We start from the raw sequence: 25,498 nt of genomic DNA, 5'->3' as shown, positions 1-25,498 counted from the left end.
GTCGCCGTCCGTCGTGCATATATCTCATCGGCAGATGCGTAGGACGCGCAACTTGGCGCTGCTCGCGTACTTGACGTCGCAGATCTTTGTCGTCCTGCGCCTCGACCACGTCGTCGAGTGGCACTGGCTCCTCGTGTTCATTCCGTACTACGTCGCCAGCGTTCTCTCGTGCGAGGGCTTTGACTTGATCCAGTCGCTCCTCATTGCCGCCAAGATGGACGGCATGCTCAACTCGACGTGGCTCTTGACGCTCATGCCGTCGTGGGTCGGCCTCGCCATCTTCCTCGTCTTCCTTGTCCGTGCTTTTGCTGTTTCGTTTGCATCCAACATCTCATGCCAACGTGATGTAGCCGCTCCAGACGTACTGGGCGTTCAAGGCGTCGCCCGACGACGACGACGACGTCGAGCCCAAGTCGCGCGTCTTCCGCTTCTTCCTCGCGCTCGGCGTTTTCTTCAGTCTCGTCTTCCTCTCGTCGCCGATCTTCATTGCGATCTACCGCCTCGACTACGCGGTCTTCTCGACGTTCTTCATTGCCCTTCCATTCTTTGTCCTCGTCGGCGTGGCCATCGTGGCCGTACGTTCCGTTTGATCCATCGTGGACATGTCTCACGTCGTGGAGTAGGGTCTCGCGTCGGTGTTTCTCATGACACCCGAGCCGACGACGAGCACGATTTACGTCCACGCGGCCGCCGACGACGAGTGCTAAACCTTGTCGTCCACTACTGCATCATCGACTCTGTGCTGCCCCTTGAGTACTGTACCCAGGAAATCCAAAGCTGTGTTTTTCACAGACATGTTGGCTCTCGAGACATGCCAAGAGCGTAGTATGGCAGTAGCGTCGACGCCAGAGTGCTAGAGATCGCAATGAACCCTTGCGCGTCGAGGACAAGCGTCGGCGTGCGCTTCCGAGTTCGTGGTGGTAGCGGCACGCGCCGTCCGAAAGCGAGTTGAGTGACTCACCTTCTATTGGACTCGTGTCCAGGCAAGTAGTACTTGATGTCTTGAGTTTTGAGACTCAACAGAAGAGATTCGGGCATGCCAGCCTACAGAATTCTAAAGCGTTGGCCCGCGAGGTTCAAATATCGGCCTCGGATTGGTCGAAAAATAGCCAATGGCATCCATCCCTACTACAACCAGGCGGCAGAAGCGAAAATCGAGGTGACACCGCCGCCGACGATGGCCGCCAACGACAACGCCGTTGCGCAGTCGATCATCGACCGCCTCGTGCCCGCGACCCCGCGCTTCGTCTTTGAGAGTCTGCGCACCGATCCAATGCTGCGGCTTCTCCTGTGCGGCTACGTTACCTGCGTCGTGATTCTTCTCGTCCCCTTGGTTCTCATCCCATGTACGTACTCGCATGCTCTGCGTAGCCTCACGCACGCTTCGCCATGTTGCTAGTGTGTATCTGCCTCAAGGTGGATGGCCTTATTCTCGCGCCGTGGCGAATTGCCTTGGCGCCGCTATGGGTCCTCGAGCTTCTCTGCATCATGATCGCCGTCGCGGGGCTGTTTATCGAAGACTCGGACGCCCAAGCCGCCGACGCCAGCGCAGTAATAGAAGAGGCAGATGCATCTCTCGAAGAAGGCGCTAACAAGAGTCCACCGACCTACGGCGCCACCGACGAGGCCGTCGACGCGGCACCCAAGGCACTGGATGACGTCGCTGACGCACCACTGCCAGCGAACACCAGTCCCAAGATGATGTTGTCTACGTACGTACTACAAACGCATTGGCAATGCAAAGGTGTGACGCTGGTGTCGTCATAGGCGCGACTTTGCTGGCGGCGTCGGTACCTGCGTCGCACATTTCCTCGTGGCTCTGCGCATGGACCATGTCTTCGAGTGCGCATGGATCTGGTTGTTTCTCGCGTTCATCGTTTCGGATGCGGTTGGCGGCCCCGATATCGGTAGCACGGGGCTCCTTATCCAGTACTGTGTGATTTTCCTCAAGCTCGACAACACGATCTCTTGGAGCTGGGCCGTCATCTTGATCCCGACGTGGATCCTCCTCGGTGTCGTCGTCGTTCTACTGGTGCGCGTACGCAGTGATTTGCGATACTCAACGCCCTTGTAGCCCTGCATCGTGTACTTTGCCGCCAAGGAATTCGATCTTGTGTCGCCTTCTGTAGTGGCCGCCTTTAGTCTTGCGGGTCTTTTGGCCGCCGGCGCGGTCGTGGCTTCGCTCGTTCTCATCACACTCAAGCTCCAAGGGTCATCAACGTACTCGGCGCTCGAGACGTGTCTGCCCTACTTTGCCTCGATTGTGCTACTCATCGCCACCGTATGTACCTCTATCAAAGCATGGCTAACGGCACCATCATTAGGGCGCATTGGCCATCTTTCTGTTCTGGCCGATTCCACCACCCCAAGCCGAGGAAGGCGAGGGGATGGCAGAAGACGATCCTAATACCACGACCGACGTACTCGCCACGTGTTCAGAGCCCGTGTTGTAGCAGTAAAGATATCTCGTTGGTACAGAGCGTCGATGACGACATGTCGGTGGTGCAAAAATCCTTTCTCCAATCTCAAAATTTCTCCAATCTCAAAACCAAGGTAGTCGACACAACTTATCTGCATCGTTGGTCCTGGATCCAGCGAGGTGACTACCACAACGTTCGGACCGATTCACGCTGGCCAACGCAGAGGAAGTTTGTCTTCCCACTCAAGTCCCAGCGCTGCTCCGTGAGAACCACGCTCCGGCCAAGATGGACGATCTTTACGAGCGATCGTCAACGACTGGTACGCGCTTCTGCAGCCCGTCTTTGCGCTGCTCACCCCGACGAGGAGCCTTCGCCTGGACATTTGCTTCCTCTCGGATCAAGCCCGTCTCACCTGTCCAACCCATCTCAGTGGTGAAACTAGTAGGACGACAAAAGCAACGTATGCAGCCACCACAATAATGGCAGTGCGCAAAACAGAGGGCAACAGTCAGTGCTTTGCTACGCAAAGGCTATCACGGAAAAGGCTCAGCGCCGCTTTTCCCTTGGCAGTCAAAACCCATGTACGAAAATGACCTGCCCCACCACGATGACAACCTCGACGCTTGGCTTCCACGCGCTCTACATTCCGCGCTCGAGTGCCAAATCCCAGCGCTACCTCGGCGCGGGCCTCCTCCTGACCATGCTCGGCCGCACCTTTGGCATGCGCCGCGTGCTTCTCGTCCTCTGTCGCTCTGCCTACAAGCTCTTGTCGGCCACCAATCACATGTACGACACCAAGCTCTGTCCGCTGCTCGACAGTGTTCAGACCATCCAGACGCTGCAGACTGCAGTCGCCGCCAAAGACACGAGCATTACCGACCTCACCATGAAGGTTGCAGCGCTCCACGAAGCCGCGCGGGTCCAGCGCGTGACGGCGACCGAGATCAGCGCCGACCTCAAGGTCGAGCTGCATCAGACCGAAATCCAACCGCACTGCAAGGTCGCCCAGCGCGACTTGAAAGCGATTCGCACCGCGCACAGCAAGCTCCAGAAAGAACCCAGGGCGCTCGACCGAGCGGTGACCTCGACCGCCGCGACGTTCAAGATTCGACTTGCCCACGCTGACAAAGAGACGGTGGCCGCCAAGGGTCTCGCTGCAGCGGCCATTGCAACGCTGGTTGCCCGTCGACACGAGCATGAAATGGAGATGGCAGCGGCCGATTCGGCCGCCAAATACGTCCAGATCCAGCTATTTCAGTCCAAGCGAGTCCTTGCAGCGTGCGCCCAAGAAGCCATCACTGCCCAAAACGAGCTCCGTGACGTGATTGCCGAGCGTGACGCACTGGCTGCCTCCAACGAACAGCTCGCCCTCCAACTACAAGCGGCGACGACGCGCGTGGCAGCACTTGACGCCGCGTCGACGGCCGCTTCCGAGCGTGAGTACGTGGATACTAGCCAAACAATCCACGAGCAACGTGTTGCCGATCAAAAGCATCTACAAGCAACCAGAACGCAGCACCAAGCTCTCGAGAACGTGACGAGTGACAGGGACGCGATGAGCCTTACCGATGCCACCGCTCGCCTTGACGAAGAAGAAGTTCATCATTGTGGTAGAGTCCATGCAGCAAGGATATCGCAGCTCATCCTCACTGACGTCCAGTCGGCAAGCACAAATTGACACGCCGGAGGCTGCTCTCGACGCCGGCTGAAACGAGTTTCCATAAAGATTGCATTTTAGACTTATAGCACAATTTTGGCATCACCACAACTACGCATCGTGGCGGCAAAGGAACGCGTCGAGGCAGCGGAGCATCTCTTGGAGCTGTGCATTTTCGTCTTGGAGGGCCGTGAAGCGCATTTCAATCGCATCGAGGGTTGCCGCGCGCGCTTCAATCGCCAGCAGCTTCTTGTGGAGGGTCTTGAGGCTCACGACAGGCTCCGGCTCGTCTTCTGCGTCGGACGGCGGACTCTCGTCGTCTGCGGCCATGATCGCGCGCTGCATCGCATCCGTCCTGCAGTTGGTCGGCGGCGGCGCGACCGGCAGACTTTGGAGCGTGATGGTCTTTTCACTCCGGAGAATGCACTCGGCAAAGCTCACGATCGCGTCGAGCTGCGCGGTTTCCATGTCGGTGGCCATCGTCGCGTTCATCATCGCAATGAGCACGTTGAGGAGGAGCACGATGACCAAGGTGGCGTGCGTCAACAAGAGCGTGTAGCCGAGCACGATGGGCCCGGGCGCCGGCAGCTTCTCGAACGGGTCGGCGTTGATCTCGCCGACGAGGACGAAGAACGCGGTGACGAAGCTGTGGCTCAGCGTGTTGTACGCGTCTTCGTTCCGCCCTTGAAAGAGGAGGTAGTACGCGATCGTATAGGCACACAAGAACGGAACGTAGAAGGCCATGAACTTAAAGACGTCGTGCAGCATGTGCTTCATCATCGGGATCAAGTAGCCCGCGGTCTCGTGCACCTCGAGGTACTGGATGCTCAGCGCCCACGTCGCAAACGCCAGCGTGATGCTCACGTAGAGCTCTGCGTCGCCCGAGGACGGCGAGAGCACTTCGCACAGGCCAAAGACAAAGAGGGCAACGAACAGGGGCAGCTGGAGCTTGTTGAAGGTCGACTCAAAGTAGTGGGACGCGGGCTTGTCGACAAAGCTCTTTAAGTAGTCGCCGAGCGCCTCGAGCGCGATGCAGGCCCAGCCGTTCTCGTTGGCTCTCTCGTTGACTTCGCCGTAGAGCTCCTTGACCTCGAACCAGATAAAGTACGATGCGACGGCCGAGAGGAGGACGTTGTTGATGCGTGCGAACCAGGCCCAGTCTGCGTGCAGCGCAATCAGCTCCGAGACGAGCCAGAGGACGACCTCGACGATTGCAATGACCCCGAGCGTCGCGAGGCCCCAGTACTTGCGGTCTGTCTCTGGCTCGAGAAGAAACGTGGCACCGAAACCAAGGCCAAGCGCGACACTGCCGTGGAGACAGAGCGAAAGCTGGCCATGGAACTCGGGGGCTGGACCGTTGTCGAGGTCCATCGACACCGAGATCGTCAGCGTGAGCAGCAAGAGCAGGTACAAGAGGCACTGCTGAATGTACATTTTGTTGCCGAAATGCTACATGCCAATGCGTCAAATTGGAAAAGATCAAAATGCAAAACGTGTACCTTCCACTTCAAACGCAGCACTTCGGCCATTGCCTCGTGCTCGAGAAGCCCCTTCATCGCGGGCTCGCGAAGGAGCTTGAAGAGGGTCGACTCACGCAGCACTTTAGCGTGATTGCCGTACAACTCACCGAGCTACGCAGTTGCACGCGTGAGACGAGATAAGACGACGCATCCCGTACGAGATCCGAGTCGAGCGGCACGCCTTTCGCTTCGCCACGCTCCTTCCGCGCCGTGACCTTGAGCTTGCACTTGTCGAGCTCACGCCACGCGCGCTGGAACTTTTTTCTCTCAATGTACCCGTGTAGCTTCTTGAGGTTGAACGCTGCCTCGGTGACCGCTGGCGCCTGGTTGCGTTCCTGGCCTGGCGTCGTTTCCTGGTGGCTCGGCTGCCGCGCCGGTTCAGGGGGCGTCGCGACTGGTTCATACGGCGATCGGTGGCCTAGACCGCCTTCCTCCATGCTCTGTGCTAGGTTGGCTATGATGGCGGCAGCGACAAGTGATAAATGAGTGGGTTGGGCACGAGGAGGATCGTGCTTCATCTATCATCAGCGCACAATCGCTGTACAATACGTTCTTATCTCGAAAATACTCGTCGCGGATTGGTGGAGGCCAGTTGATAATTGGCCACAGTAGGCTTATCAAGTGTATCCAGTTGACAAATCTTTTTTAAATGACGCTCCACACTTGGTTTATATATGGTATGTACGATACAGGCATAAAAATACAGAAATGCAATCTGGTGTGCCACGTCATTTTCCGGCCTTTGAGCGCAGCTGCGTCATATTGATCCGCTTGCGCGCGGTTGCAGCTTTCTGTGCTCTCTCACTTTGCCTTTTCGTTGGTCGACACCAGGCCGTTCGAGCCATGCCAGCTGCGCGCAACCATCGCCGCGACGTCCACACGGCGCCCTTCAACCTCGACGCCTTGCGGGGCTACATCGCCACCAACAGGGTGCGCAAGGCCGCGATCGAGCTCAACAAGGTCATCGACGCTCGACGCAACGGCTTCCACGACGCCATGGTACGCCATCACGGAGGACAAGAGAGCGCTAACTCTTGCATGATAGATTCGTGAAATCTACGGCAGCGACGGACCACTGCGGAACTCGATTCTGTTTACAATCCTACGCCACCCAAAGGCCAAGGAACTGCTCAACCACCCGGTCATGCGTGAAGTCGAAAACATCAAGTGGCAGGTACGACCACCCTTCCGCCATCAAACACGTTGGTAAAGCACGCCTCGTAGAACTTTGCGTGCTGCATGTACATGCAGCAGCTCATGCTCTACCTCTTGCTGCTGACGACGCTGACGCTCTCGGTGACGATGGACCTGAGCGACGGCGAGTCGCCCATCTTCCACACGCAGCTGCTCGTTTGGCTCCATTTCGGCGTTGCCCTCGTGCTCGGACTTGTTGCGACCTCCTTTTTTACCTACGCGAACCGCAAGCGCTGGGCCTTCCAGTCCATCGTCGTCATCGGCCTCGTGCTCATTGCGCTCAACTTTTGCTCCGATCTCATTGCAGCCCGTGTCAACTGGATCTGGTTTGTGCGCTGCAACAACCTCGTGCTGGCGCCCACGACGCTGTACTTTATTCGGTTCGAGATCCTCGAGCTCTACGGCGAGGTCAACGTCGACGCGAACCCGAACTTTATGCAGCTGCTCGAGGTCGCCGTCGAGGCCGTTTGCAACTTCTTCCTCATCTTCATCGGCCGCAACGCGGCACACTACTTCGAGTCGTTCTTCAACAAGGTGCAGCTCCCGACGTTCGTTGCGATCCTCGTCTTCGTCATCACCGAGACCTTCTACCCGTCCAGCGACGGCGTCCGCTTGTACTTCGGTATCATCATCACGTTCGCAGCGTGGGCCCTTGGGATTCAGTACCTCGAGATCCACGGCACGGCCGGGTACCTCATCTCGCTCATGACCTTTATGCTCAAGAACGTGGTCGAGTTCATGGCCTTCTACCTCCCGTTCCAGTGCGCGTATGCAATTGCGTACTACCTCCTCTTTGAAGGCCGCGACGTCGACGCCTACGCGACGATCGCCCACAGCTTCATCACCACCTTCCTCGTCATGCTCGGCCAAATCGAGCTCGATCCGTTCGAGGACCTCCCGGCGCCGGGCCCATATGTGCTCGGCTACACGCTGCTGCTGACGCATGCGACGCTTGTGATCGTGATGCTCCTCAACGTGCTCATTGCGATGCTCAACAAGTCGATGGACAAGGTCATGGAGATGGCCAAGCTCGAGGCGCGCGTGAGCTTCGCCGAGTGCATCATCCGCAGTGAGAAGACCATCGGCCTCCGCGCGATGCCCGTGGTGCCCACTGACGAGGCAACGCAGCTGATCCGCAGTCATATCATGCTCGAGGTGGACGTCGACGACGACGACGGAGACGTGTCGGACGACGAGCCTGAGATCGACAACGAGGCTCAAATCGCCGAGCTGCACGCCATTCTCCGTGACGAACGCGCCCGGAATGACCGCCTCGAAGCGATGCTCCGCAGTCTCACCCAGCACTTTGACATCGTCGTGCAGTAAATACGTCGGTTAAGCACTAAAAATCAAGCGCAAATGATTTCTTATCCTTCCTAAATTGCATCGGGATGACGTACAGTATGTGCAAAGGTCGAGCCAGAGACAAAACGGTCCGAGAGGACGAGGTGATCTTCCAGGACGTCCGCCACCTCGACGGCCCTGATGACGTTGCGCACCCGTGGCTGTTGTCTTCTTCGTCCCCCTCACCTCTGTGCTGTCGCGTTTGTTCAGGCACGTACGACTAAGAGTTGAAGATGACTTTTCTACCTTTCTGTGACGAGACGCACATAGTTTCATCTTGTTTCTAAATGGCAATATCGCACCAATCAACCTTTGGGGGTCCACATGCAACAGCATTGCGAGAACAAAACAACACAAAACGCTTTCAAATCAAGGCAAAATGGACCTCAAAGCGAATGCAAACTGATTCCAAAAAGATATTTTCGCTATCGATTTGCTATCCGTTTGCTGCATGTACAGTACCCCCACCTTTTAGTAGCCTTTTTGTTGCCTTTTTGTTGCCTTTTAGTTGCCATTTAGTTGCCTTTTAGTAGCCTGTTGGTTGTCTTTTAGTTGTCTTTTAGCCGCCTTTTAGTTGCCTTTTAGCTGCCTTTTAGTTGCCTTTTAGCTGCCTTTTAGTTGCCTTTTAGCTGCATTTTAGCTGCCTTTGCCATGGCCATGGCGTCGTGGGACGAGGTGCATGACAAAGGCCGCGTATCGTGTGCTCCTCCGAGAGCAATGGTGCGACGCTGGCGCCTCTCGTGGTAAATGACCACCGGCGTCTGTAGCTAGAGTTGGATTTCTCTTTTGCCGTTCTGTGCGTGCAACCCGTTTAATGGCCATCAGGCGCCGAGGGAGTAGATGAATTTTATTCCATTTTACGCTGCGTGCATGCCACGTGCTGCGAAAACGACACGATACAAATTGTCTGCATCCTTGTGCAGCGCGACGACAAAGCCCTACCCCCAGAGGACAATGAGCTTAATGTGGTACGAGTATGCACGCCATACCCAAAGCATTAGAAAGCCATAGAGAAGAAACCACGGCACCAGAATGCGGCTGGTCGGAAACTCACATCCCTCGAGCCGTGCCAGAAGCAGGCCAAGTGGCGCCACAAGCAACAGCGTACAAGCTATCAGTGACGCCACCGCCACCGCCCGCGGTGGACGCTCGGTACTGCATAGCGTGTAGTACACCTATCCAGCGTAGTAGTACTTCTTCGCCGATCCATAGCAATCGACCACATACGCGGGAGACGAGGCTGCCCATCGCGTAGAGCTCCAGGGGCAAAATGACAACGGGCCAAGACCAGAGGACTGCGCCGTCCAGGCGCGGGGCGAGAAGCACCATTTGAGCCCACGCAACGATTGTTAACAGGGTTGCGTGCTCGGGCAATGTTGTGACGACGAACGGGAAGAAGACCCAGATCCACCCCCACGTAATCTGACCATTTATTTAGCATAGTTTTATCTATTGTAATAGACGACCCACTTCAACAACAACGTAATCTGACCATCGAGCTGTAGCGCGATGAAGGCGTGGTGCATCGTGATGCCAATGTAGATGGCCAAGTGGGCTCTACCCGACGCATCAGGACGCTTCCAAAATTCAGAGGACGATGCGTACATGGTTCGCGAGAGCGTTGCCTTCGTAGCGCTCGGCCAGCTGGGAATAGCTCGAATGCAGTAGACGAGGCATGCGGCGTCCACGAGCCACACAAGCGCAAAGATCGTGCGCCACTGCCAAGTAATCTTGCCGTCCACCTTGAAGCTTATGCACACTATACGCATAATCCGAGCATGAGATCCTTTTGTGTTTTTTCAAAAGGTACAGGCAGGGAGGAGGGCGGGAAGTGGGAGGAGGAGGCCAAGACCGAAGATCCCTTGCTTGGCACAAGCAGAGTCGGCGTCGCGCAAGGCCTTTATGAACCAGTCAAACAGGTAGGTGAGTGGCCCGCGCTCGTCGGCAAGAAGCTCGGTTGCGACGTCGGCGCCGGTGCTTTCGATGCTCTGGAATGGCGTCGATCCGATCGTCGTCATATCTTTGGGAATGCAAGGCTGTGAAGCTGGAGCTGGTTGGTGGTTGTTGCGACACATGCAAAACTGCGCACTTCTCTTGTGCGTGGTTGCTCCTCAGGGTTGCTAGGGGTTGTACGTGGACCGTGCCTCAAGGAACTAGATTGATGGGGTCGTATGATAGCATTGGCGATATCGTGCTGGCACTGCAATGACGTGGGAGGCTGCCGCGCCACCAACTCTTGGGTGTGAACCAACTGTGCTTGACCATCGCGGTTGCTGCCGTCCTATCGTTGTCAGCGTGCCGCTCTGGGTAAGCACGTACAATCGGGCTCGGACGTGACGCAGCGGGCTGCGAACGAGCAAGGGACCACCCTTCACGTTTGCTCATGGCTTCTTTACGCTAATGTCTACTAGTACCCTTGTTACACCGTTGGAGCGGTCCTCGATACTGCAAGAAATTCCTGTCGTCCACTCCTTTTATCCACAAGCAAATGATTTATAATTTGATCAAATCCAGGAAACCCGCCGGTTCGCAAAAATGACGAGCTCGGTTTGGCTGGTTTCGTAAAAGGGGTAGGGAAAAGCAGCGATTGACTAGCATATGGAAATGTTTTGGCGACTTTGTACGACGCAACCCAAGAGACCCAGGTTCGTCAATGCAGGTTCGTCGTCGTTGTGCGTGGTTGTAAACAGCGCGTCATGAGCAATGCTACCCAGCGTGCTGCCGAGACAACGAAACCTTGTGTGTGTTGTGGGATGAAAACGTCCCCCCGCTTGGTCGCTCAAGTAGCTCGCTCATGTATCGCTCCAACCTCCGCCCGTTGTTTAGGGCTAAATTCGCAAACATCATCTTCATGACAGCTTCCATGATCCCAACAAAAATCTGCGGCTGCCTGGGTTCGATGTAGTACCCATTTAATCCCACTGGTACAAAAAGCTTTTTATGACTGCAAGGCACTTTACAGCAACTATTCGAATTAAGTGATTCACGCGAAGCCCACCTGTGTCTGTCCACAATATGTTTTGCCCTTTTTACTAAGCAAAAATGGGTGGGACTGCGTCACGAAGCACAAGCTGTCAGCTCTGTTCTGTGGCTCGGCAATTAATGAAATGTGGCATGCAATGAAAAAATGACCGGGGCAGAGTTGTGCCTTCACTGAAGCACGCCACATGCTGGGTCACATCATATTAGCTGTCGACAACGCAACACCGCAAGAGTCGCCAAGTTTTTGTACGATCAAGCACGTGCTGAAATAGGATCGCACCGTTTTCTTGCACGGGTAGGTGCATCCCCTTGCCCTACCGGTACACCGATATTCAAATGTGGAGGATTTCGATACTACCGCACAGTCGATGCTTCCACCACGCTTTTGTCGCTACACTAGTACCGTTTGCTGCGAAGAATTTAAAAAATATCGTATCTAATGTATACAAGTTGGCAACCGTGTTTGTTGCATGCAGGCGACTCTCTGGACCTGCATCACGTTTGCGAGCGCACTAGGCTTCTTCTTCAATAGGCGTCGTGACTGGCCCACTCGTAATGTCGTCCAAGTCCATCACCATGGCTGCGACAATGCCCTACACAAGTCGTCGTCGTCGTCATTCATCAATCCATTGCCGGCGATACTATATACCACAAGGATCACGAGACCGAAGAGAATGAGCCACGGCAAAACAATGTACACGGTCGAGAATGTTGCCGACCCGAGCCGGACGAGGAGCAAAACTTGGGGTGCGACGAGGAGCCCAAAGCCGAGACACGCCAAAAGACCCAAGCCAAGTGCACTCAGTCGCGACGAGGCATCGGAGAAGCATGCGGCGCACACGAAGACAATCTACAGTCGTGTCCAGCGAGGTATGACGTCATCGATGGACGTACGAAGATGAGGCCACCGATGGCAGACGGCACCCACGTCGGGATAAAGACAACGAGCCACGACCACGTGACCGTGTGATCGAGTTGGAGCCCGAGAAAAATGAGCTGGAGCGCATAGCAGCCATCGCTCGAGCCACTCCAGTCGAGAATCGCGACGAAGGACGGGATGAAGACGCAGATCCAGGACCAGTCCACGTGCCCATCCAGGCGCAGCGCCACAAACAGATGCAAGAGAAAGCCGCAGAGCCACGCGAGCGTGCCATTGCTAACCAAGAAAACGAGGTCGTGCCTTTCGAGTGATACAAATCCCGCGTACCAGGCGAGAACGTCGTACATCCATACAAACACCAGCACCGTGGCCCAGCTCCAGTCGATCGCACCGTCGACCTTCCAGGAGATAAATACTAAAAAGACAAGATATGAGTCGCCATTGTAGATGTACGGGAGAAGAAAGGTCCGTACGCAGTGTCAAAACGGCGGGCAAGAGCAGCAAAAGACCGCCAAGCACGAGACTCAGGCGCACGCACAAGGTCTTGGACTGCTGCAAAAGCTTCTCGTAGCCGCGGGCCATGTACCCGAGCGGGCCGCGCCGTGCTTTCGCAGCCTCCGAGAACTTGGCGTACGACCCCTCGCGCGTGAACGTTGTTGTTGGCGCCATGCCTTTTTGAAAATGTCGATGGGACGGGCACCTTACCGCCACCCCGTAGTGGTGTGGTTGTAGTGTGCAGTAGCTTTTGTCGTATCCATGTCACTAAACCAACGCAATCCAAGCTGCAAGCTTGAACCGACGTACATTCGGCAATGATTCAGTAATAAAAAACGTCCCCACGCAGCACGTCTGTGCATGTGGGACAGGTCATATGAGTTGTCGCTGCAAGTTTCGATTGACACGAGCATCCGTGCTCCTGAGAATATCATCCGCAATCCCAAGGTCACTGCTGCTGCTTCTGGCGGCTGAAATGCTTCCATGCGTGGAAGCAGGTCGTTGCATTCTCACGCTGCAAGACCACGTGTATGAGCAATGAAGAGCGGAGCAAATATTTGCCCGCGACCTTGTATCTTGAGGTTCACAAAAAGTAGGACCGCTGCGTCGTTGAAGTCAATATAACGAACCTGGACAGAGGGGCTATATCACATGGTTTCGAATGTATACAAACAACAAACCATGATGCTTCTTTAGGGATGAGCTCGAATGTAAAAGACCGCGCTGGGCGTTGTGTGGCTCGCGTTGGCCTCGATGCGTTGGACAATACCGTTGAGCTTGGCGAGCATGTCGTCGTCTTCATACCATGTGAAGTACTCACGCAGGCTCTCGCTCGCTGACAGCGCACGCTGGCTTGATGGGACGTCGATCGTCGCTGTGCGCGGCGGTCGGTCGAAAGGCTTGTCGACGGTATCATCGCGCTCGTGAGGCGAGGGCGCCGGGCCGACGAGAGCTGTAATGATGGTGTTGATACGGTGCTGCGCATCGGCCGTGATGAGCAGTGACGCCGCTTCGCCCGAGCGTACACTAGAGTGCACACCAATGCGCTTGGTAAAGTTTTGCAGCCAGCCGTTCGAGGCTTTGAAGGCCGGAAAACCGAGGGCGCCAGCGAAGTCAAGAGCTCGAGCTTGGAGCACCGCACCCGTCACCGAGAGCTCAGCGCCGTTCACCTCGACGAGCTGCAACCATCGATAGACGGCCAAGTCGACGGGATGGAGAGGGTGTCGAGCCGTGACGACGCGCCGGGTGTGCTCACGACCGGTGAGTGCGAGCCCTCGGAGGCACTCCATTTCCTTGAGCACGGATTTGGAGCGTTTCTGGATCGCTGTCACGGTCTGCCGCGACACACCGTACTTGTTGCCGATGGCCTCATGAGACAGCATCGTTGTTTTGAGAAGCTCGACAATCTCGGCTTGTTTGTCCACAGTCAGGCGCTTGCGTCGCGGGCGCAATCGATCGGGGACCTCCTGCTCATGTTCTCGGGCTCGGGGCATTCTCAATGCTTTGTGATTGGTTGAAATCCCGTACGAAGGTCGACCATGTGCCTCGTCGTGTACCCAACAAAAACCATGTGGAATATCGATTCCAAATCGCTCGAAGCGATGCGATTGGCTGGAGCCCCAAAATTTGACTTATGATTGGTTGGATTTGCTCGATCGTGAGCCCTGATTGGCTGTTCGTGATTAGCTGAAGCGAGGTCGTTTAACCGCGTTTTAACTGTAAAAGCGACTAAAAGGCAACTAGTAGGCAACTAGTACTAGTAGGCAACTAGTAGGCAACTAAGAGGGAGCGAAAAGGATGGCTAAAGGATGACACCATAAAGCTCCCTGCGAACGGCGACCAACATGGCTAATATGCGTTGACGACGCACGCCAAGAGTTGAGTGCAAACTCTTTTTTCAGTCTTGCAAGTAGGAGGAGAAGGTGTCGTTTTAGACAGAGCCGTAGTCGCTGGTCAGCGTGTTCTCGCCGTTCGCCTGGAGAGACGCCGTCGGTTTGCCGTGGAACGCAAGGACCAAGACCGCTAGCGTCGCCTACACCACGCAACGACGTCAGTGTCCGAAGATAGCAATCGGTCGATAGTACGAGGAGGACGACAACGCTGTACATGATGATCCACGGCACGCAAATCCACATGGTTGAGAACGTAAAGTACTGCAGGCGAAGGACGATCAGCAATTGCGGACCGGTGACCAAGGCAAAAACGAAAAGACGCCCAAAAAGACCGATGTCGCAAAGCACCACCGCGTGGGCGATGGGCTGTCGTCGTCGCCCGCAAACATGAGCACCGCAAAGGCGGCGCCAATGGGCTACATTCACGCAACAATTTGTCAGCACATTGGCTACCACGACGAGACGACGTACAAAGACGACGAGCATGACGGCGAGGGGCAGCCATGTTGGCAAAAGCACCACGAGCCAGGACCACGTGAGGGCGCCGTCGAGCTTCTCGGCGACGAAGACGACTTGCAGCACTTGGAGGACGCTCGAGGACGACCGGTCAACGAGAATGACAAAGCAGTACGGCAAGAGCACGTAGAGCCACGCCCAGTCAAGGTGACCGTCAAGGCGAAGCGCGATGAAAATGTGCGCCACCAGCGAGCACAGCAGGCTAAACACACTTCCCCTAAGATGGACCCATTAGATTTCGCTCGCACAGGCGACGCAACGACTTTACCACGTCATGATTTTTTGGGGCGGGCTCTCGGCGTCCGAGGCGGCAAGCAAGACCGCGGTGTCGTTGGCGTGGCAGTCGGTATTGGCGTTGGACATGGGCGGCCCATCATCGTCGTTGTTGCCGACCTTGGGGTTGTCGATTTGCGTCAAGAGCATGTACACGGGCAGCAAGACGACCGTGACGATGAAGAGCGGGATGAACGTCTGCAGCCATGTCCAGTGCACGTGGCCTTCGATTTTGAGGCTCACAAAGACTAGCGTCGCAACTTGGTATAGCACATCATATCGACGCAAGGAAAATAGGTACCTGGAAACAAGATCGCGGGCAGCGTGAGGGCAATACCAGCGATAACGACGACGAATTTGATGCACGCGCTGTGCGGGCTCGTGAAGAAGTCGGTGACCGTCGTCGTGAGGTAGCCGGTAAAGCCGCCCGCGTTCTGCGCCTCGCCGTGGAGCTCGGCGAGGCTGCCCTGTCGCCCGAGGCTCTGCATCGTACGCAGTGTGCGCGAGGACATGCTTCTGGGAGACAAAAAGCGAAATGCGAAGTGCGACGTCGGTGGCAGATTCGCTGCGTGTCATTGGCTCGGCCAATCAGATGTCGTCTAAACCCACGCCACTTTGGTTGACGTTGGTAAGATGCAGGCCGGTTGTGGTTTCTGGCACAGCAGCTCGTTTCATCCCGGCGCCGTGCGATAGCATTTTGTACGTTGCTTTAGCGCTTTTCAAACTCGATCGCTCGTAGAAGCGCTTGTTGTGGCAACAAATGCGGGCTCTGGTACACGTTCCTGCAGCCGTCATTGTCCCAAGTCTGGAATCTGTGTGGATTGTGGGTGCGGCCGGTGTCAGATCTATTACTAGTCGACCAGACCGTGCTGATCCGCTGTCCGATACTACAGGGGGTTCTGTCAGTACCGATAACGGCGCATTCTCGTTCTTGGGTCGCGAGGTGTCGGTCATCACAATTTCGGTGGGCCGATCGCTGCTGTGGTGATGTTCACCATCGTCGGTTGCCTTGCCGTCAGGTTCAACAACTTTTTGTCCCCGTGGCCAGACCACAAGTGCATGGGGGAAAAGCGTGAGTTTTTTAGTGTTGGGAGACCGCCGCCGGCCAAGAAGGGACTGGTGGATGGGTTAAAAAACGAGTACTAGTAGCCAAGCAGAGCGAGCTGCGTGAACTCGACTTGCTTGGAAATGAGCGTGGAGCGTGGGTCATCGGTGTTGGCGGTTGCTGCCTTGCGAAAACGGGAATTGTGGTTGGCGCTGCGCAATTGCTTGGCCACAGCGTCACGCGTGCCACGCGAATCTACTCCATCTATCAGCTATGTACTATTGTCTTCGTATTGGTGCACCTGGGACGGGATGCAGAAGAGACTGACCGACAGTTGTCATTGCAAGAGTACACTTGAAGAGCCGAAGAAGCCCGCTGCTACCATTGTTCACAACGAGCTGCACATGCCACGCATAGGAAGACGAGTCTTGAAACGAGCATGCACATAAGTTGATATTGGTATTAGGTGGAAAGCACTCTGCGTCCTAGACGGTGCCGTACGAGACGGTGACCGCGACGTTTTCAACGTCCTTTTCGGCCGGCGACACAATGACGTGGGCGAGACCGCCGAGGACAAAGAGGCCGTAAAGTAGGAACCATGGCCACACAATGTAGAGCGCCGGGAAGGCCACGTACGCGAGGCGGAGGACGAGCAGCATCTGCGGGCCAAAGACGAGACCCAACGACACCACGAGCCCGACAAAAGCAACGAGCGCACGGACGAACGACGGCTGCGCATTCTCTTCGGTCGCCGACATCATGCTCACAAACACAATCGAGGGCTACGAGAGAGAAGAGAGATGAGGCCATCGCCGCATGTAAAAAGGACGTACGAGGACAAAGACGATGAGGACCGCGGGGAGCCACGTCGGGAGCAAGATGACCGCCCAGCTCCACGAGAGCTCCATGTCGAGCTTTTGCGCCACAAAAATGGCCTGGAGGACTTGCAGCACGGACGTGATCGACGGGTCAAAGACCATGACGAGGCAGTACGGCAGCGAAATGTAGCTCCACTTCCACGCGAGGTGGCCGTCGAGGCGCATCGTCACGAGCACTTGCGTGAGGATCGTGAAGACAAGGCTCAGCATCTGCGTCCTACGCGGCACATCGCTACATGAGTGTCTCGTCTCTCAAGACGCAAGCAAACGGACTTGGTCATAATGGTGTTGGGCGTCGTCGACAGCAGCGCCGTCGTGTCGGCGTTGATGTCGCCGTCGACAACGGTGTCGGCCGTGTCATGCGCGCGCGTCAAGTGAAAGTAGATGGGGAAAAGGAGCGCATCGAGGATCCAGAGCGGAATCAACGTGTGGGCCCACGTCCAGTCAACATCACCGTCGCTCTTGAGCGCGACAAACACTACAAGTGCAAAGTGAACACTCCAAAAATCCAAAAATCGAAGAGCAATAGAGCATACGTGGCAGCAGGAGAAGCGGGAGCGACGTCAGGAGGCTCGCGAGGTACGCGCAGAGCTTGGTGCCGGTGCTCGGGTTGGACGAAATATGCACGGAAATCGTCTTGGTCACGTAGCCCGTGATGCCGCCGGCGTTGACGACGGCGCGGGGAACGTCGGCAAAGCTCGCGGGGAGCGCGTCGAGCGTTCGAGTCGACATGATGATGGAACGAGGAAGGGGCAGCTTGTAGCGGATTGGAAAATGAATCTTGGATCAAAAGTCGTCGGGCAACGGGAATAGAACCGGCGCCAAGCACAAAGAGCTGGGCGTGCCAGCCCCGCGGATCGTCTTTGGGTGACACGCGACAAAGAAATGCATTTTTCGACATCTTGTAGACACAAGCTTGAAGTGCGGCGCTGAGGACACCTCCCGGCCGCAAAGGCGCGGCTTGAAATTTCATCGCGATCGCTGCGTGGCGGTCACACCCAACATATATTCAAGGTGCCGTCGCATACAGGATACTTTACCTAGTATAGCCACCGGGCATCGACTAAATGTACCACGGACTAAAGATGTAGACGGGGCCTGTTTCGCCCGCGTGGACGCTCTATCGCACCTGCCGCGCAAAGACGGGGTCGCCCGTCGAGGCCCGCGCTATTCCCGTTGGGTACCAAATCAGGTCGTGTCGCCTGGTTCAGCTCGACGCTGCTGCTCGTTGATGTGGCGGATGGTGTGCCCAGGCATATATCGAGCCTCCTGCGCAGCGAGCGAGCAACAAGAGGCGCCGATGCATTGCGGAAAGGATTTTGTGTCGATGCAAAAGTGTCCTGCATAGACGAACGTAATGACGTCGGTGATAAGAATGCGGAGAGCTGACGTCCGCACCTTCATAAACAAGCCTCGTGGCAGTTGTTTGACTGCCCTACCCCTCACGCAGATCCGTCAATGGCGACAAGGGTCCATAAACAGTTTGTGGACCCTTCCAGCGGTCGGTCCTCGGCGGAGCTCGCGTCAGACTTGTAGTAGTAGCCTACAAAAGCTTTAAGACACACGCGAACTGCGACGGATGGTAACCACCGTGTCGGTACAGCGAGCTACCGAATCCATGTCGTATATGTCCAGCTAGAAGTACGCCCGATCCAGCATGAGCTCGGCAATCTGTGCCCCAATACGGACTCTGCCGCTTCGACCGCATCGTCGTTCCGTTGCACCAGCAATGCTTGATACACTTGCACGCGCTCACATGCAGGTTGCAGGGAGGCTATTGCAGCTTCGCAACCCTCCTACTCCAATCGACCTGGCAGGCAGCGATGGGCGCAAGGACTCGAGTGTGCATGTGGTGTCAGCGTGCTCGTCTCGACTACGATGCAAATAACGAAAAGTTTGTATTTATAAAGAAACTAGGTGGGGATCGGTCGGCAGGTGAGAGCTTATTTACTCCGACTTCTTCTTCTTCTTCTTCTTCTTGTCCTTCTCCTCCGACTCGACTTCCTCTTCGACGTCAGCCTTCTTCTCCTTCTTGGCCTTCTTCTCCTTCTTGGCCTTCTTCTTGTCCGACGCCTCGTCGTCGTCCTCGGCCTTGCGCTTCTTCTGCACCTTCATGTCGTCCGCATCGTTGTACACCTTGGTGGCCGGCGTGGCTTCCTTGACGTACTTCTTCGCGTCGGTCTTGGCCTTGCCCTTGCCCGAGGCAATACCGGTGAAGCCGTTCTCGAGCTGGCGCATGCGGGCCTCGACCTTGGCGCGGTTGTCAAAGCCGATCGTGGCCTCGGTAGCGTCGCCGAGCGCATCGACGCGGACAGCGAGCGCCGTCTTGGCGGCGAGGACACGCGAGATCTTGCCCTTGTGCTTCGGGGCAGTCTGGCCGATGAGCGACGCGTGGTAGATCAGACCGTACTTGGGGGTATCGTGCTTGGTCTTGAGGGCGCGGAAGAGCGCCTTCTCAGCGCCGAGGATCTGGACCGTCGACGCCGGGTGCTTGGCAAGGTTCATGAGCGAACCGGCGTGTGCGATGAGGCGGGCGCCAACGAGCTCGCCGACCATGACCGTGAGGTTGGGCGCGATCGCGTTCATGCGGTTCTTGAGGTAGTCGAAGAGCTGGCCACGGTATTCCGTGAGCGAGATGACCTGCTCGCAGAGCGAGCCAATGTTGATGACGTCCTCTTCCGAGATGTCCGTGCCCATCGAGACTTCGCACACTTCGCGCATCGAGGCCTCGACGTCCGACGAGAGGATGTCCGAGAAGTCGAGCGACTTGACGTTCGTGCGGACGCCCATCTTGACGACCGTGCGGGCGTACTGGAGGTTGTCCGTGACAATCTTGCCCATTTCGGGGAAATGCCAGCCGAACCACTCGCGGACGCGCATGGCGTACGTGTTGATTTCCTTGTCGAGCTCGTCGAGGAGGCCAATGGCCTGCACGATCATCGTGTCGACCTTGTCGGCGCTGAACTTGAGCTTGTAGCGCGAGAGCGAGTGCGAGAGACCGAGCGTCATGTTCTTGAGGTCCTGGTCCTCGAGGCCCGAGATAAGCGAGTTCATGTGGGTACGGATACCACGCATGAGCTCGTCGACCGACTTGTCGTGCACGCACTGGATGCCAAGCTTCTCCTTGATGATACCACCAAAGGCTTTGTCCATGACGGCGAGCTTGTCCGAGACGCCGGCGTCCTTGACGTGCTTCTTCAAGAACTTCTTGAGGCTCTTGCCGACCGTGCCATCCGTGCAGTCGGCAGCGGCGGCAACAGCTTCGGTCGTGTCCTTGAAGGCGTTGAAGGCCTTCAACTTGACGCTATAAGATCCACAAGCTTAGTTTCCTGTGCTCGAGGTTTCGCCCAAATTGCAGGCGCTGTGAAGACGTACACTTGGCTGGCCTTGTCCGACGACGCAAAGTGCTTGTGGATGTCATCGACGTTGGCGAGCTTGCCTTCGTCCTGGACCTTGAAGAGCGCGTGGCCGGCCGCGGTTTCGAACAACACCAACATGCTTTCGATCTGAAAATGGCTTTTGTGGTTGGTGGCCAAGCGTAGCCAAATCGCCCAAGGCCATTGGCCAAAATTCGGCCACGGACAGCCACCACCCAATCCCGGCGTTTGGCGGCCGGGCGCTCCGGGTTTCGCTCCGGCTTTTCCGCTAATTGGCCGAAACGTTCGCCGATGCCATTCGCTGATTATTGGCCAATGGCCTTTGTCAATGTGTGGTATTATAGCCAATGGAAACGCGATGCCAGCCAACTGGCCAGGAGCGACTCGGCCCTCGCTTGCATTGGTGGCGAAATTCCCACTCTTCTTGTTGCAAAGTTCTACCAAAGTAAGTGCTCTCTTCCATGCGAAGTCTCCTCCGTCGACGACGGAGACGATGTTCCGGGCTGGTCTAATGGCGTTCTCTTGAGAACCGAGACTGTCCTGCGATCATGGTGCGACCTCGTCCGCGCTAGCAATGGCGCGCGATGACTAGCCCACAATTGCGGTGGTACAGACGTGTTCTTACTCTAGTCGTTGCCTGGTAGACTCTACAGAATGGCTGATTTCGAAGCTCCCCGCGGTGTGACCGTCCGTGACGTCAAGCCCGCTGATTTCATCAAGCTCTACGCTGAGCACCTCAAGCGCTCGGGCAAGATGGAGCTCCCCAACTGGTGGGACATCGTCAAGACGGCTTCGTACAAGGAGCACTCGCCCGTCGATGCCGACTGGTACTACATCCGTGCCGCCTCGATCGCCCGCAAGGTCTACCTCCGCGAAAACACGGGTATCGGTGCCCTCAAGAAGGTCTACGGTGGCGCTGCCCGCCGTGGTGTCCTCCGCCAGCGCTTCCAGACGGCGTCGGGTGGTCTCATCCGCCACATCCTCCACCAGCTCGAGGAGATGAAGGTCGTCGAGAAGTGCCCCGAGGGTGTCAACAAGGGCGGCCGCCGCATCACCAGCCACGGCCAGACCGATCTTGACCGCATCGCCGGCCAGGTCGCCCGTAACTAAGTTGTTAATGGAACACAGTTGCAACAAGAAACCAGTGACGCGAAACCAATAACATGAGTCTTGGTTAAAATCCACTGTCTTTCTTGTCCTCTCTTGATCCCACAACGCAAGCGGCCCACTGACTAAATCGTCGATTGCATACCACCAGCGCAATCCGTCCTACGATGTGGAACTACTGGCATGACATAGCGTGCGTGAGCGGTTCTCACGTAGCTTAGCGTGCGTGAGCTGTTCGCGCATCTCGGCGACTTAGCACTTGGACATTGCACTGCCAAGTCGCGAGGCCCTTCATGTGCGTTGCATGTCGCTCGTCTCTGATGACCAGCAAGAGCATAGAGTCCGCGTACACTACGAAAGCTCCTTCGAGACAGCATTTGAACGCGGGATCTTATTAAAGGCGCTTGGCGAGTGCACGCACGCGCGTGTCAAGTCGTTGGACGTGATCGGCGTGTCGTGCGTGTAGAATGGGTTGAGAAGGAGCTTGACGTAGAGGTCGTAGACGTCGAGGAAGAAGGCCTTGATCGCGTCTTCGTTGCGGCTCTCGTGGAGCAGCACAAACTTGACGTTGGTTGCCGTCACAAACCCCGAGACGAACTGGTCGTTGAATTTGTCGACGACCTTGAGCCACATGCTGTTGTTGGTCCACATCGCCTCGTGGACGACGTCGAGGGCCGAGTGGAGCACGAACTCGTCGACATGCGCGGTCTCCTCCTTGCGCGGCTTGACGTCCAGCGAGTACAGCGGCTCGGTCGAGCCCACGACCATGAAGAGCGACATGAGGCGGACAGGTCAGAAGGAAATGTGGCTAAACGCACCCACCTTACGCCCCACAAGCGACCGCTCGTATTTCGCCATCGTGCACGCTTCGTCTGCGTCGCGCATCGGACCGCGTTCACTGCCATTCCCAACGAAAGGCCTCAAGGCCTCTTGACGAGAGGCGCAGGCGCCGTCCTGCAACACGCCTTAAGGGATCCTTAGGAGGTGTGCTTTTATCCTGTGACAAAGGCGAGGTCATTGGCGAAAAAGTCAAGTGCAATGTGGCGTCTGCTCCTCGCAACGGCGACGGGCCTCGCAGTGCTTGTGCTATGGCGCCTCTGGTGCATCCTCCCCGCACGGATCAAAGGCGGCGCGCCGCCCGCCCGCAAGCCATCGACGTCCACGTTCCGGACTCTCGTCGTTCTCGGGTCGGGTGGCCACACGACCGAGATGCTGGCGCTCATCAAGCGTCTGTCGCCAACGCGGTATGCACCATTGGCCTATGTCGTGGCGGCCACCGATCACACGAGCCGAGAGAAGGCCATCGCCGAGCGCCAGGTCGATCTGCAGGACCTTGTTCACGGGACATGCATGCTCATGAGCTTCATCTAGGCCTCGCCCGATGCTTTCTTTGAGATTCCCCGCAGCCGCGAGGTGCCTGCTCTTGCGCCACATCTTCCTGACGCTCGATATTAGGTCGGGCAATCGTGGGTGACGACGATCTTCTCGACGGCCAAGGCGTTCGTCCACTGCATGCAAATCGTCTTTCGATACCAACCCGACCTCTTGCTCTGCAACGGCCCAGGTAATGTGTACTACAATTGTAGTCGCGTGTCTGACGGTGCCAAGGGACTTGCATCCCGCTGTGTGCAGCCGTGCTGCTCCTGCGCTTTTTCGGGCTCCGGACCGACGCCAAGATCCTCTTTTGCGAGAGCTTTGCGCGCGTCCAGCGGCTCTCGCTCTCGGGCAAGCTGCTCTACTACGTCGCCGACGAGTTTGTCGTGCATTGGCCGCAGCTCCAAGCGCAGTACAAAGCGTCTCGCTACCTCGGCGTCCTTTGCTAAGAGTCCAACACGTTCTCGTGCTCGTAGATTCTACCACGCTTAAATAGGTCGCTCGTCGTCGCCGTCCTCGAACGACAGCCGGTCAATCTCGGCGCGCATCTAATCGCACACGAGATAAGTATCAACTTGAAAGAAATACAGCGTACCGACTCGGTCCACGAGAGCAACTTGGTCATTTGCTCGCCCGACATGAGTTCGCGAAAGTACATGTCCATACCAGGCCCGAGCACGCAGAGGTCGGCGGCGAACCGCCGGAGGCCCCGGTATGCCTTCATGAGCACCATGAGCCGCACGCTTTCTTCGCGACGCATCGTCAGCGCTGTCGTATGGAGCGCCGCGACCTGTCCTTGGTTCAGCCCGAGGTACGTGACGAGGTCACTCTCCAATGCACTCGCCAAGAGCTGCATGTCGAGGACGCTATTTTGCAGCCGCACGAGCGTGTGGCCGATCGCAACAAAGCAGCGCTGGAGCTCCAGCATGCGGGCCTTGTGCGGCAGCCCGAGCAAGCGTTTCTGGCGCGACGTCCACTTGACAATGTCAAACGCGTTGCGGTGCCGCGGCGGCACGCCAACAACTGCGTCCAATGGCAGCGGCGGCCGGCCCCACCGGTGGCGCTGGATGTGTTCCTTTGTAATCTGCAGCTGCTGGATGCCGTCTTCGAGCACTTCAACGTACTTTTGCTGCTTGCGCCGACTCTCGCGCGCCGAGTCGCGATTCCGCTCGAGCTTCTTGTTCTTCTTCTCGGCCTCTTCTTCGAGAAGGTTGGCGAGCATCGAGCTCATTTCCGGCGTCCCCGGCTTGCGCGCGATCTGTACAAAGGGCACGGCGTTGGGCTTGAGCGGCGGCTTGGCGGCCAAGAACGCCGGGGTCGGCGGAACCATGGGCGGGATGCTGAGGACCGGCGCGGCCGGCGGCATGCCCATCGGCATCATAGCCCATGCTCATCGCGTTCATCGGAAGCATGTTCATGGGCACTTGCATCATACCAGGATGCGCGTTGAAGCCCATCATCGGTTGCGAGTACATGAAGCCGGGCATCATCATGCTCTGCGCACCGTACGGCGCCATGCCAGGATGCATCATGGGCGCTTGCGCCATCATGCTGGGCATGCCTTGCTGCGGGGTCGCTGGGTGTTGTTGCTGTTGTAGCTGCGGCGGCGGTAGCATGGCAACTTGCTGGTGCATGCCATTCATGGTCGTGACAGCGCGTGACAGCGTGCGGCATGTTGTGGCTTGGTGGTGTCGCTTGCGGTGGCTTGTCCTGGGATGCCCACATGGAAGGCGGCTCCTGCGGCTGCCACGTCGATGGCGTCTTGGCGTACTCGACGTGGCTGGCACCAAAGGACGCGTACGAGGTGGCTGCTGCGCCGATACCGTTTGTATGTAGCGTCATGTCAGGCATACCATTCGTGGGCGCCGGCGTCAGGTGCATGGGCGGCGACACGAGGCCGTTGCTGACGTGGTTGCTGTGGTTGTCGGGCTCGGGTTTGGTCTCCATGATGATGGCGTCGATGAAATTGTACGAGTTGGCGCGCGGCTTCCTCGGTGCATCTGGAAACGTCATGTCCATGCCACTGGCAAAGTTAGCCAGCGTTGTGTCGTCCTGCAGCATCGTCTCTTCGCTCCAGTCGTCCCAGAGGTTGCGCGACAAGTTGGCAGGCAAGCCGCTGCACAGAATGAGCGTGAGCTACCTGCGGGCGAACGCGCAAGACGCGTACCTTAGCACTGGGTCCACGAAGGCGGTATTGTCGTCCGGCGGTGCGTCGGCGAGCCCATCCTACGTGGCCATGAGCTGCATGCACCGACGCATGCATGGTGGTGTACGTTGAGCTGGTAGGGGCTGTAGAGGTAGTTGCGCTTGGACTTGGAGATCTTGGACATGGCGGCCCGGGAAGGAAGAGACGAAGATGGAGGTCGTCGGCGCCGCCGCTTCTTCGGTCACTTGCAGCGTTTGGCCAATAACACGGCGAGGCGATCCTGGCAGCGAATCCACGTGGTTTCTTTTGTACGCTGTATTTGTATTTTATTTTTATTCTATACATATATTTGTAGCTACGACAAATAAAAATACACATGAATAAAATACTCAAAAAAG

General features: G+C 56.8%; 13 protein-coding genes and 1 pseudogene across 14 annotated transcripts; 5 read left to right on the top strand and 9 right to left on the bottom strand.

Moving 5' to 3' along the window:
* Positions 1 to 34: 34 nt before the first annotated feature.
* SPRG_10903 (hypothetical protein) lies at positions 35 to 707 on the top strand (the record flags this gene model as incomplete). Its single annotated transcript, XM_012349860.1, has 3 exons — positions 35 to 295; positions 351 to 575; positions 624 to 707. 3 exons carry the CDS (start codon positions 35 to 37, stop codon positions 705 to 707), a joined length of 570 nt encoding a protein of 189 aa, XP_012205250.1.
* A 470-nt stretch (positions 708 to 1,177) lies between these two features.
* Positions 1,178 to 2,074, top strand: SPRG_10902 (hypothetical protein; the record flags this gene model as incomplete). Its single annotated transcript, XM_012349859.1, has 3 exons — positions 1,178 to 1,346; positions 1,400 to 1,712; positions 1,768 to 2,074. 3 exons carry the CDS (start codon positions 1,178 to 1,180, stop codon positions 2,072 to 2,074), a joined length of 789 nt encoding a protein of 262 aa, XP_012205249.1.
* A 953-nt stretch (positions 2,075 to 3,027) lies between these two features.
* Positions 3,028 to 3,958, top strand: SPRG_10901 (hypothetical protein; the record flags this gene model as incomplete). Its single annotated transcript, XM_012349858.1, has 2 exons — positions 3,028 to 3,860; positions 3,913 to 3,958. The coding sequence occupies 2 exons, from the start codon at positions 3,028 to 3,030 to the stop codon at positions 3,956 to 3,958; spliced, it is 879 nt and encodes a 292-aa protein (XP_012205248.1).
* Positions 3,959 to 4,188: 230 nt separating this feature from the next.
* SPRG_10900 (hypothetical protein) lies at positions 4,189 to 6,034 on the bottom strand (the record flags this gene model as incomplete). The annotated part of the gene is made up of 3 exons (XM_012349857.1): positions 4,189 to 5,526; positions 5,577 to 5,708; positions 5,756 to 6,034. The coding sequence occupies 3 exons, from the start codon at positions 6,032 to 6,034 to the stop codon at positions 4,189 to 4,191; spliced, it is 1,749 nt and encodes a 582-aa protein (XP_012205247.1).
* A 2,958-nt stretch (positions 6,035 to 8,992) lies between these two features.
* On the bottom strand, positions 8,993 to 10,153 carry SPRG_10899 (hypothetical protein; the record flags this gene model as incomplete). Its single annotated transcript, XM_012349856.1, has 6 exons — positions 8,993 to 9,073; positions 9,125 to 9,310; positions 9,363 to 9,557; positions 9,602 to 9,692; positions 9,741 to 9,894; positions 9,946 to 10,153. The coding sequence occupies 6 exons, from the start codon at positions 10,151 to 10,153 to the stop codon at positions 8,993 to 8,995; spliced, it is 915 nt and encodes a 304-aa protein (XP_012205246.1).
* A 1,476-nt stretch (positions 10,154 to 11,629) lies between these two features.
* SPRG_10898 (hypothetical protein) lies at positions 11,630 to 12,666 on the bottom strand (the record flags this gene model as incomplete). Its single annotated transcript, XM_012349855.1, has 5 exons — positions 11,630 to 11,710; positions 11,767 to 11,967; positions 12,012 to 12,273; positions 12,325 to 12,412; positions 12,471 to 12,666. The coding sequence occupies 5 exons, from the start codon at positions 12,664 to 12,666 to the stop codon at positions 11,630 to 11,632; spliced, it is 828 nt and encodes a 275-aa protein (XP_012205245.1).
* A 518-nt stretch (positions 12,667 to 13,184) lies between these two features.
* SPRG_10897 (hypothetical protein) lies at positions 13,185 to 13,985 on the bottom strand (the record flags this gene model as incomplete). Its single annotated transcript, XM_012349854.1, has 1 exon — positions 13,185 to 13,985. The coding sequence occupies one exon, from the start codon at positions 13,983 to 13,985 to the stop codon at positions 13,185 to 13,187; it is 801 nt and encodes a 266-aa protein (XP_012205244.1).
* A 437-nt stretch (positions 13,986 to 14,422) lies between these two features.
* Positions 14,423 to 15,685, bottom strand: SPRG_22265 (hypothetical protein; the record flags this gene model as incomplete). Its single annotated transcript, XM_012349879.1, has 6 exons — positions 14,423 to 14,524; positions 14,577 to 14,645; positions 14,705 to 14,800; positions 14,856 to 15,117; positions 15,172 to 15,421; positions 15,475 to 15,685. 6 exons carry the CDS (start codon positions 15,683 to 15,685, stop codon positions 14,423 to 14,425), a joined length of 990 nt encoding a protein of 329 aa, XP_012205269.1.
* A 1,018-nt stretch (positions 15,686 to 16,703) lies between these two features.
* SPRG_10895 (hypothetical protein) lies at positions 16,704 to 17,895 on the bottom strand (the record flags this gene model as incomplete). The annotated part of the gene is made up of 4 exons (XM_012349853.1): positions 17,633 to 17,895; positions 17,370 to 17,574; positions 17,052 to 17,313; positions 16,704 to 17,000 (listed from the first exon to the last, which is right to left on the bottom strand). The coding sequence occupies exons 1-4, from the start codon at positions 17,826 to 17,828 to the stop codon at positions 16,704 to 16,706; spliced, it is 960 nt and encodes a 319-aa protein (XP_012205243.1). The 5' UTR covers positions 17,829 to 17,895.
* A 1,074-nt stretch (positions 17,896 to 18,969) lies between these two features.
* SPRG_10894 (hypothetical protein) lies at positions 18,970 to 20,615 on the bottom strand. The gene is made up of 2 exons (XM_012349852.1): positions 20,472 to 20,615; positions 18,970 to 20,400 (listed from the first exon to the last, which is right to left on the bottom strand). The coding sequence occupies exons 1-2, from the start codon at positions 20,591 to 20,593 to the stop codon at positions 19,044 to 19,046; spliced, it is 1,479 nt and encodes a 492-aa protein (XP_012205242.1). The 5' UTR covers positions 20,594 to 20,615; the 3' UTR covers positions 18,970 to 19,043.
* A 243-nt stretch (positions 20,616 to 20,858) lies between these two features.
* Positions 20,859 to 21,658, top strand: SPRG_10893 (30S ribosomal protein S19e). The gene is made up of 2 exons (XM_012349851.1): positions 20,859 to 20,918; positions 21,118 to 21,658. Exon 2 carries the CDS (start codon positions 21,128 to 21,130, stop codon positions 21,581 to 21,583), a length of 456 nt encoding a protein of 151 aa, XP_012205241.1. The 5' UTR covers positions 20,859 to 20,918; positions 21,118 to 21,127; the 3' UTR covers positions 21,584 to 21,658.
* A 316-nt stretch (positions 21,659 to 21,974) lies between these two features.
* On the bottom strand, positions 21,975 to 22,360 carry SPRG_10892 (hypothetical protein; annotated as a pseudogene; the record flags this gene model as incomplete). The annotated part of the gene is made up of 1 exon: positions 21,975 to 22,360.
* Positions 22,361 to 22,609: 249 nt separating this feature from the next.
* On the top strand, positions 22,610 to 23,440 carry SPRG_10891 (hypothetical protein). Its single transcript, XM_012349850.1, has 4 exons — positions 22,610 to 22,897; positions 22,952 to 22,993; positions 23,036 to 23,144; positions 23,189 to 23,440. Exons 1-4 carry the CDS (start codon positions 22,619 to 22,621, stop codon positions 23,401 to 23,403), a joined length of 645 nt encoding a protein of 214 aa, XP_012205240.1. The 5' UTR covers positions 22,610 to 22,618; the 3' UTR covers positions 23,404 to 23,440.
* Positions 23,441 to 23,442: 2 nt separating this feature from the next.
* SPRG_10890 (hypothetical protein) lies at positions 23,443 to 25,351 on the bottom strand (the record flags this gene model as incomplete). Its single annotated transcript, XM_012349849.1, has 6 exons — positions 25,228 to 25,351; positions 25,122 to 25,180; positions 24,617 to 25,070; positions 24,390 to 24,579; positions 23,550 to 24,343; positions 23,443 to 23,502 (listed from the first exon to the last, which is right to left on the bottom strand). Exons 1-6 carry the CDS (start codon positions 25,282 to 25,284, stop codon positions 23,443 to 23,445), a joined length of 1,614 nt encoding a protein of 537 aa, XP_012205239.1. The 5' UTR covers positions 25,285 to 25,351.
* Between the last annotated feature and the right edge of the window lie 147 nt (positions 25,352 to 25,498).

The sequence above is a fragment of the Saprolegnia parasitica genome (assembly GCF_000151545.1).
Source record: "Saprolegnia parasitica CBS 223.65 unplaced genomic scaffold supercont2.58, whole genome shotgun sequence".
NCBI lineage: Eukaryota > Oomycota > Saprolegniomycetes > Saprolegniales > Saprolegniaceae > Saprolegnia > Saprolegnia parasitica.
Note: the sequence above shows the minus strand (reverse complement) of the source record. Positions and strands in the feature narration are given on the sequence as shown.